A 10,823-nucleotide genomic window follows, 5' to 3' on the forward strand; every position below is an offset into this window, starting at 1 on the left:
GACATTTTCCCTTTACTAGAAATAGGAGACTTAAACCTGATCCAGGACGACAATGTCTCTGTGCACCAAGCCAGCTCCATGAAGACCTGCTTCGAGTGGTTCAGAGTGGAAGATCTCCTGCTATAGACGTTTGACCCTCAACCTTATTAAACATGAACGAATGTGAACGCTGACTGCACCCCAGGTCTCCTCATCTCACCTACATCAGTACCTAATAACACCCTTGTGTAGGGAAGGATGGATAGATGGATGGATAGATAGATAGATGGATGGATGGATGGATGGATGGATGGATGGAAAGAAGGAAGGAAAGCTGGATGGATGGATGGATGGATGAGTGAATGAACAAATGAAATAATGATTGGAAAGAAGGAAGAAGGAAGGAAGGAAGGAAGGAAGGAAGGAAGGAAGGAAGGAAGGAAGGAAGGAAGGAAGGATGGGTGAATAGATGGATAAATGAATAAAAGGAAAGAAGGAAGGCTAAATGAATTAATGAATGAATAGTTGGATGGATGGATGGATGGATGGATGGATGGATGGATGGATGGATGGATGGATGGATGGAAGAAGGAAAGGGGAAAGCAAACATGGCTGGATGGATGGATGGATAGATAGATAGAAAACTAAATGGACGCATAGGAAAATGGATGGATGGATGGCTGGATGGATGGATGGATGGAAGAATGGATGGATGAATGGATGGAAAACTGAATGAACGCATAGGAAAATGGATGGATGGATGGATGGATGGATGGAAGAAGGAAAGGGGAAAGCAAACATGGCTGGATGGATGGATGGATGGATAGATAGATAGATAGATAGATAGATAGATAGATAGATAGATAGATAGATAGATAGATAGATAGATAGATAGATAGATAGATAGATAGAAAACTAAATGGACGCATAGGAAAATGGATGGATGGATGGATGGATGGATGGATGGATGGATGGATGGATGGATGGATGGATGGATGGATGGATGGATGGATGGAAGAATGGATGGAAAACTGAATGAACGCATAGGAAAATGGATGGATGGATGGATGGATGGATGCATGGATGGATGGATGGATGGATGGATGGATGGATGGATGGACAGATGGATATACAGATGAAAGGATGAAAAGAAAAATGGACAGGCAGGCAGGCAGACAGACAGACAGGTGAATTAGTTGTAAGAAGCTGAACAGTGTGCAGTAACTCAGGCACTGGGATGAGTCTGAATCTGCCTTGATTAAGTTAATCCTGTTATCTAGTCCTTTTGATGTCAGGCTGCTTTACATCTCATTCGCTACACTGAATGTTTCCTAAGGGCCTGACACACACACACACACACACACACACACACACACACACACACACACACACACACACACACACACACACACACATCTCAGATGATTTGTTGTGCTACAATGAATAAATAAACAACTCTAGAATAGATTGGAATATAATGTTTGTCAGTGTGTTCTGACTCTGTATCTGTACACATGAATACACACAGCTAATCACGACCAGCATGTCGAACAGCCACCATGTGGACAAAACAAAACATCAAAAGATTTCAGATTTAGCATCACGACTACCTGTTTAATGCCCAACGTCTAAACAGGAGCCGATGATACGGAAGCTGAAATCCCTATGGGTTATAAATAAATTCCCAAAATCAAAAAGCTGTCTCATCACTTCAGAACTCGATTTTGCACAGGGAGGACGGAAAGATCCGGAGGAATGCCGACACCCCACTCCTCCATCGTCACCAGAAGGCATAGACATGCTAAAATAACCGACAAACAATGACAAAGCTGTCCTACGCTGGCTATGCAGTGATGAGTGCAAACAAACATCAATCTGTTCCAATCTGATACCTTGTGTGGCCAAAAGTATCTGGATATCGACTTTTCCACACACATAATGTTCCTCGCCAAAATGGAGACTGCGTGTTAAATGGGACGTCCATAAAACAAAACACATTCCCATCTTATGTCCACGAAGTAGTTTGAGTACAGCTGCAGTACGGACTGATATGAATTTCTCCCCAAAGCTGATTTTCATCTTATTGTTCATTAGAGGAAAGAAAGAGGTGTGAGAGTGTGATAAATATAGGCTGTGAAGGACACAGATGGATATTTATAGGCGAATAAAGAGACCTACATTAAGCAACAAATCAGAACTGGTGTTGTGCAGGAACATGCAGCTACATGCAGTCTGGATTATTGTATGATAGTGAATTATAGTGTGTTAGAACATTTCACAATCGGTGCCATAGATCACTTAAAGCATGTAACTCGTTAAATCAGACTATTTGAGAAAATTTGAGAAGAAATATAACTACTGTGTTTCTTCACCGAGCATTGTTAAAAAAAAATTTATTTGCTCTGTATTTGGGAAAAAAATACAGTAACTATATAATACTATTATATAGTACAGACAAATATAGTGGGACACCTGACTTTTCCCGCCATTTGTGACTCTATAGGGCACCCTATTGGGCATTTCATCTTAGTCTTAATGGGCACTATTTTATTTAAGCTACCATAATCATAACCACCCGAAAGGACACTTCAACCCATTTAATCTACTTTAAAGGATAATAAAGTGCACAAAAGGGCACTTTATTCTATTTTTTCTACCATAGTCATACTCTAAAGGGCATTTTATTCCATTTTATCGAGTATCGTCAAACCCTAAAGGGCACTTTATTCCATTTTATCAAGTATCGTCATACCCTATAGGGCACTTTATTCCATTTTATCAAGTATCGTCACACCCTACAGGGCACTTTATTCCATTTTATCGAGTATCGTCAAACCCTAAAGGGCACTTTATTCCATTTTATCAAGTATCGTCATACCCTATAGGGCACTTTATTCCGTTTTATCAAGTATCGTCACACCCTACAGGGCACTTTATTCCATTTTATCGAGTATCGTCAAACCCTAAAGGGCACTTTATTTTATTTATCCAAGTATCGTCAAACCCTAAAGGGCACTTTTTTCAAAATTTTTTCTAGCATAGTCATACCCTAAAGGGCATTTTATTCCATTTTATCGAGTATCGTCAAACCCTAAAGGGCACTTTATTCCATTTTATCAAGTATCGTCATACCCTAAAATGCACTTTATTCCATTTAATCAAGTATCGTCAAACCCTAAAGGGCACTTTACTCCATTTTATCTAGCATAGTCATACCCTAAAGAGCATTAAATACCATACTATATAGCAGAGTTATACCTTTAAGGGGAGTTTATTGTATTTTATCTACAAAAATTGTACCTTAAAAAGCTATTCATCCAATTATATCTACCATAGTAATACCCTAGAGAGAACTTTATTTAATTTTATCTACCATAATCGTAGCTCAACAGGCACTTCATCCTATTACATTTACCATAGTCATATCCTAAAGGGCACTTTATCCAATTTTATCTACTACAGTCATACCCTAGAGGGCACTTCATCCGATTTTGTCTGCCATAATCATATCCTAAAGGGCACTTTATTACATTTTATCTTCCATAATCGTAACTTAAAGGGCACTTCATCCCATTTTATCTACCATAGTCTTATCCTAAAGGGCACTTTATTCCATTTGATCCAGCATAGTCATACCCTAAAGAGCATTTTATCCCATTCTAACTAGCATAGTTGTACCAAAGAGGGCATTTTATTCCATTTTATTTACAATAGTCATACCCTAAAGGGCACTTTCTTTCATTTTCTCTACAATAACCATTTTCTCTACAATAACCCTAACCCTAACCCTAACCCTGGATAGTACTTATAAATAACAGCACCCTAGAAGGCATTCAATCTCATTTTATTCTTACCCTAAAGAAGGGCAACTGATCATGATTTTTCCAGATTAATGGAACCCTAAAGTTCATGTAATTAATTTTTTTGTATAATTTAAGGGCACCCTGGAGGACATTTGTATCACATTTAATGTACCCATGATTCAGTTAGTCTTTACAAGTTTAATGAGTGTAAACCAGGTGGATAATTTATCCTATCACTTTTTTTTTTTTTTATAAGAAAATGCTTTGGGAAAAGGAGAGAAACGAAACTTAGATAGTCAAAGCACACGTTTCCAGCTGAACCTCAAACTTCAAAACCCCTAACCGTAGTGTCGTTTGGTTTGAATTGAATTTTTCTGTCGATTTGTTGATAAAATGCAGATTTAACAGCTCCATCAGACTTCACTGGAGATCTACATCTCGTCCTGTAAACCCCATGCTGTCATACTCCATCATGGCTTTAGCTGTGTGTCATTATTGTGATTTACAGCTGAACAGCTCATTAACTGGATAAATGAGTTATAAAGCGGAGGAGATCGTGTCATCATGGTTTATCCTCGTGTTGTTGCCGCATGTCTCTAAGGCCAGCAGGTCTTTCACTGACGACGTCGACTGGAAGCGAAATCCTTCTGCTAATCACAAACTCAAATACAATTCAGGACAAGAGAAATGTCACAGGCTAATGCTACATTTCAGAAGTAATTACTTCTCTCTCTCTCTCTCTCTCTCTCTCTCTCTCTCTGTCTCTCTGTCTCTCTCTCTCTCGCTGCGTCAGATGCTATCAAGTGATGTTATCTTGCCGTCAGCTATTCTACTGTACCTTCACACCACACTGTGGAGTCTCACAACCGCTTTATACACACCAGCCGTTTCTCTTTTACTCAACATACACAATATCTCCAAAAGTATCGGGACACTTGACTTTTCCACACACACACGTGGTTCTTCACCAAACCGTTTGAGACACACACACTTTTATAGGATGTATAGATGCAGGAGCATGAAATTTCTCTTCACCTGAACTAGGAGACCTAAAACTGTTCCACCATGACATTTGTGCACAAAGCCAGCTCCATGAAGATCTGCTTTACATGGGGTTGGAGTGGAAGATCTCCAGCTATAGAGCTCCAACCCTAATGAACACGAATGTATGTGAATGCTGACTGCACCCCCAGGAACCTCCTCACCTTCTCCTTCTCACCTACACCACTACCTGATTTTACGATCACCCTCGTAACTGAATGAGCACAAAATTACGAAGCACACAGCAATCTTTTGATCGAGTGTCCATATACTTTTGGCCATATAGTGTATCCAGCAATTACATGAGTGATCTGGAATTAGATGAAATACTGCAGAAGATCGTGTATGCCATGCAAATTGATATGCAAATTTATAATAATGGCATTCAGAGACAAAAAACGATTGATTTGAATATAATCAACATGTAGAAAAAAATTAAATATAGATGAACATTTAAATAATAAAATTTTTTAAATCGTGAAAATTTATAATGAGACATTACCATGTAAAAAAAAGATTATTTTCCCCACGTGAAATCACGTAAAATTTAATTATGTAAAAAAATACAAATAAAAAAAGATCTCATGTAAAAAAAATTTTCCAAAGTGAATCGAGATTTTTTTTTAAACGTGCAAAATTTAAAGCACAATGCTCCAATCACGTGCGAATCACGTGATTATTCACGTGTGAAGTCTCTGCGTACCGATCAGACCAAATCGCACAGTTTGTCTAAAACAGCTTTTCCTCAACTCAGTGGCTAAACGTCTCAGTGGTCTGATTGCCGAATCATCTCGCAGATAGAATTAGAGTCCACGTCTCACTGATCAATAAATCAATGCAAAACTGAGCTTCCATTTCCAAAGACCTTCTACCCCGAGTTAACCCACCCAACCGGGATTCCCTAATCCACCCGAATCCATCCATGATCCCTACATAGAAATTCATTAATCCAATTGACCTTGAGATCGATACTTCAGAGGGGGGAGGGGGGGGGTCAGACCCCCTTCTCCAGAGCGACTTACAACTGAGCAGTTGATGGTTAAGGGCCTTGCTCAAGGGCCCAGAAGTGGCAGCTTGGTGGTGCTGGGATTTAAACTCGTGCCCTTCCGATTCAAAGCCCACTGCCCTAATCACTGAGCTACCACCACCCTACATTTGCTGTTATAATAACCTCCACTCTTCTGGCAAGATGTTCCTCTAGATTTTGTGGAGATTTATTCAGTGTTGGTACTGATGTCAGGTACTGATGTCAGGTACTGATGTATGTGAGGTGAGGAGGCCTGGGTTGCAGTCAGCATTCATCTCAATAGGGTTGAAGCTCTATAGTAGGAGATCTTCCACTCCAACCCATATTAAGAATATCTTCATGGAGGTGGCTTTGTGCACAAATGTCATGGTGGAACAGGTTTGGATCTCCTGTTCAAATGAAGGATCCAAAGTCACCCTGTTACAATTGTGTGCCTTCAATGTTGTGGGAACAGTTTGGTGAGGAAACACAGAAAAAGGCAGGTGTCTCAATAGTTTTGAACAAACAATGTAGCTTTGTGCTGATGTATGCAGAAGAAGGCAGACGGCTCTTTATGTCTGAGGTTGAATACAGAAGTAAAAGAAACGGAAATAAAAAACACACAAGGACCATGCGAAATTCCATACTGACAGTAAACCGATCTCAGGATCTAACCAGTAACTGTGGACCTGGGAGGATTCTGGAGCTGTGAGGAATTTGAAGCTGGAAGGATTTTGGAGCTGGAAGGATTTTGGAGCTGGAAGGAATTTGGAGCTGGGAGGATTTTGGAGCTGGAAGGATTTTGGAGCTGGAAGGATTTTGGAGCTGGAAGGATTTTGGACCTGGGAGGATTTTGGACCTGGGAGGATTTTGGAGCTGTGAGGATTTTGGAGCTGTGAGGATTTTAAAGCTGTGAGGATTTTAAAGCTGTGAGGATTTTGGAGCTGGAAGGATTTTGGAGCTGTGAGGATTTTGGAGCTGTGAGGATTTTGGAGCTGGAAGGATTTTGGAGCTGTGAGGATTTTGGAGCTGTGAGGATTTTAAAGCTGTGAGGATTTTGGAGCTGGAAGGATTTTGGAGCTGGAAGGATTTTGGAGCTGGAAGGATTTTGGAGCTGGAAGGATTTTGGAGCTGGGAGGATTTTGGAGCTGGGAGGATTTTGGAGCTGGGGGGATTTTGGAGCTGTGAGGATTTTGGAGCTGTGAGGATTTTGGAGCTGGAAGGATTTTGGAGCTGTGAGGATTTTAAAGCTGTGAGGATTTTGGAGCTGGAAGGATTTTGGAGCTGGAAGGATTTTGGAGCTGGGAGGATTTTGGAGCTGGGGGGATTTTGGAGCTGTGAGGATTTTGGAGCTGTGAGGATTTTGGAGCTGGAAGGATTTTGGAGCTGTGAGGATTTTAAAGCTGTGAGGATTTTGGAGCTGGAAGGATTTTGGAGCTGGAAGGATTTTGGAGCTGGGGGGCTTTTGGAGCGGGGAGGCTTCTGGAGCTGGAAGGATTCTGGAGCTGGGGGGCTTTTGGAGCTGGGAGAATTTTGGAGCTGGGAGGCTTCTGGAGCTGTGAGGATTTTGGAGCTGGGGGATTCTGGAGCTGCTCACTGCAATCATTATTCAATTATTTAATTTCTTTATTGTTTAATTAGTTATTTGGTTACTGTTATTTTAACACCTCATCATGTAACTTTCTAATATTGTCAGTATGATGAGCTTCATCCTGTTCAGAGGTCAAGGTGGCAGTGGATATACATTATTTATATATATTGTACAATATATTTGTATCGTTATTGTTTTATCGTGCTATTGATATTATTATGATTATATCGTTCTGCTGTACTCCAATAGTGTTCCATAAATAATACATTGATGATGTATTGTGCAACAACCTGCACCACACACACACACACACACACACACACACGCATACACACACACACACACACACACACACACACACACACACACACACACACACACACACGCATACACACACACGCATACACACACACACACACACACACACACACACACACACACACACACACACACTTCTCAATAGGGAAAACAAGCGGAACAGCTGAGCTTTTCTAGGCGAATCTGCGTAACTGGCCTTTAAGGCAGGAGACGCTTACGCTCACACACACACACACACACACACACACACACACACACACACACACACACACACACACACACTGAAAAGATATAATAAATCCTTATTAATAATAAGATTCAGATCTGGAGCTCTCACCGGTGCTCATGGTGGTGGAGGATCCGTCTTCACCTCCTGTTACACTGCCGCAGCCGAGCCGATCATCTCAGAGAGCATCACACACACACACACACACACACACACACACACGCGCGCGCGCGCATACACATACACACGCAAACACACGCAAGCTCAGTCCAAAGATGCCCGCAGATCAAAGCAATCCAAGCCGCGCTCCACCAGAGGAGCGCAGTGAATGTTTGAGGTGTGTGTGTGTGTGTGTGTGTGTGTTTTGCTCCGCATGGGCGTGTGACAGCGCCGCGCTGCGCCTCTGCATCAGCAGCACTAACAACTCCTATGCGCGCAAAGCTTCATGGGAAACTGAGTACAGCAGGAATACATGCGAGTGCCCAGATGTGAAAACGGTTCCTGATGAGGAACTTTAACTTCAGATGAGGAAACACTCAGAGAGGAGAATCAAGGATTCAGCAATCCACTAAAATATACTGACATTTATTAAAACCTGCTTTAATACAATGAAATTTACTGAAATACACTAAAACCCACTGAAATCTATTAAAATTTACTGAAATCAACTAAAAAGTACTGAAATCCATTAAAACATACTAAAATGTATTGAAAAGTACTGAAATGTATTGTAATGTACTGAAATTTATTGTAATGTACTGAAATGTATTGTAATGTACTAAAAGGCTCAGCAGTAGTTTATATTTTGTCGCCCTCGTGAGTTGAAAGTGTGAAACAGCAGGAGTGAAGGGAAAAGCTGAGGCAAATACAGAGTGCAGGAAGGTACAGTACAATTCACTTAATGTACACGTCATCATCATCTTCATCATCATCCTTATCATCATTACATTCTTCATTATCACATTCATCATCATCATCATCATCATCATCATCATCACATTATTCATCATCACATTATTCATCAACAGCATTATAATAATAATAATAATAATCGTCGTCATCATCATCATCATCATCATCCTCATCATCATCATCATCATCATCATCATCATCATCACATACTTCATCTTCATCATCATCATCATCATCATCATCGTCATCATCATCACATTATTCATCACATACTTCATCAACAGCATCATCATCTTCATTATCATCATCATCATCATCATCATCACATTATTCATCATCACATACTTAATTTAAGGATGGAAATGGCAGTGGTGATCACTTATTTTAAGATGGAGAGTGAGGACTGAAAGAAGAATAAGATGGTGGAAACTGAAGGAGGAAAAGTGTAGTGTGCGGTTCAGGGAAGAGGTCAGACTGGAGCTCAGTGGTGGTCGAGAGGTGCTAGATGATTGGGGAACTACTGCAGAAGTGATGAGGGAGGCAGGTAGAAAAGTACTTATATTATATAGATTAAATAGAAAGGAAGACAAGGAGACGTGGTGGTGGAATGAGGAAGTGCAGGAGAGCAGAAGGAGTAAGAGGTTGGAGAAACAGAATTGGGATTGACAGAGTGATGAGAAAAGTAGGCAGGAGAACAAGGAGATGCGGCAGCAGGTAAAGAGGGATGTGGTGAAAGCCAAGGAAAAGGCATATGAGGAGCTGTAGGAGAAGTTAAACTCTAAAGGAGGAGAAAAGGATTTGTAGCGATTGGCCAGGCAGAGGAACCGAGCTGGGAAGGATGTGCTGCAAGTTAGAGCAATAAAGGATGGAGATGGAAATGTGTTGACTAGTGAGGAGAGTGTGTTGAGAAGATGGAGGGAGTATTTTGAGCAGCTGATGAATGAGAAAAATGAGAGAGAGAGAGAGAGAGAGAGAGAGAGAGAGAGAGAGAGAGAGAGAGAGAGAGAGAGAGAGAAGGTTGGATGATGTGGAGTTGGTGAAGCAGGAAGGGGATAGGATTAGTAAGGAGAAAGTAAGAGCAGAGATTATGAGGATGAAGAGTGGAAAGCCGGTTGGACCAGATGACATACCGGTAGAAGCGTGGAGATGTTAAGGAGAAATGCAGTGGAGTTTTTAACCAGATTGTTTAACAAGATTCTGGAAGGTGAGAAGATGCCTAAAGAATGGAGAAGGAGTGTGCTGGTACTGATCTTTAAGAATAAGGGAGATGTGAAGAGTTGACCATCTGTGAGCAGCAGTATGGTTTAATGCAGAGGAAGAGCACCACAGACGCATTATTTGCTTTGAGAATGTTGATGGAGAAGTATAGAGAAGGTCAGAATGAGTTGCATTGTTTGTTTGTGGATTTAGGGAAAGCGTACGACAGGGTGGAGAAAGGAGTTATGGTATTGTATAAGGAAGGTTGTGGAGGTTGGATTGCATCAAGGATCGGCTCTGAGCCCTTTCCTTTTTGCAATGTTGATGGACAGGTTGACGGACGAGGTCAGACAGGAGTCTCCATGTACTATGATGTTTGTGGATGATATTGTTATTTGTGGTGAGAGTAGTAAACAGGTGTAGAAGAGCCTGGAGAGGTGGAGATATGCGCTGGAGAGAAGAGGAATGAAAGTCAGTAGGAGTAAGACAGAGTACATGTGTGTGAATGAGAGGGAGGGCAGTGGAGTGGTGCGGTTGCAGGAGAAGAGGTGGAGAAGGTGGAGGAGTTCAGGTACCTGGGGTCAACAGTGCAGAGTAATGGAGAGTGTGTTAGAGAAGTGAAGAAAAGAGTGCAGGCAGGGTGGAGTGGGTGGAGAAGAGTGATAGCAGGAGTGATTTGTGATAGAAGAGTATCTGTGAGAGTGAAAGGGAAAGTTTATAGGACTGTGGTGAGACCTGAGATGTTGTATG

At 41.2% G+C, this 10,823-nt stretch overlaps 1 protein-coding gene across 9 annotated transcripts in view; it reads right to left on the minus strand.

Moving 5' to 3' along the window:
* Positions 1 to 8,396, minus strand: part of ablim2 (actin binding LIM protein family, member 2) — a 77,754-nt gene extending 69,358 nt beyond the window's left edge. For 3 of the 9 annotated variants that reach the window (XM_083557471.1, XM_083557481.1, XM_083557479.1), the window contains exon 1: positions 8,076 to 8,396. In XM_083557471.1, coding sequence (XP_083413597.1) covers positions 8,076 to 8,085 — 10 coding nt within the window. In that variant the 5' untranslated portion in view covers positions 8,086 to 8,396. The remainder of the gene's footprint in view (positions 1 to 8,075) is intronic. The other 6 variants (XM_083557478.1, XM_083557475.1, XM_083557472.1 and 3 more) reach the window with 5 other exon arrangements.
* Positions 8,397 to 10,823: the final 2,427 nt, after the last annotated feature.

The sequence above is a fragment of the Silurus aristotelis genome (genome assembly GCF_946808225.1).
Source record: "Silurus aristotelis genome assembly, chromosome: 12".
NCBI lineage: Eukaryota > Metazoa > Chordata > Actinopteri > Siluriformes > Siluridae > Silurus > Silurus aristotelis.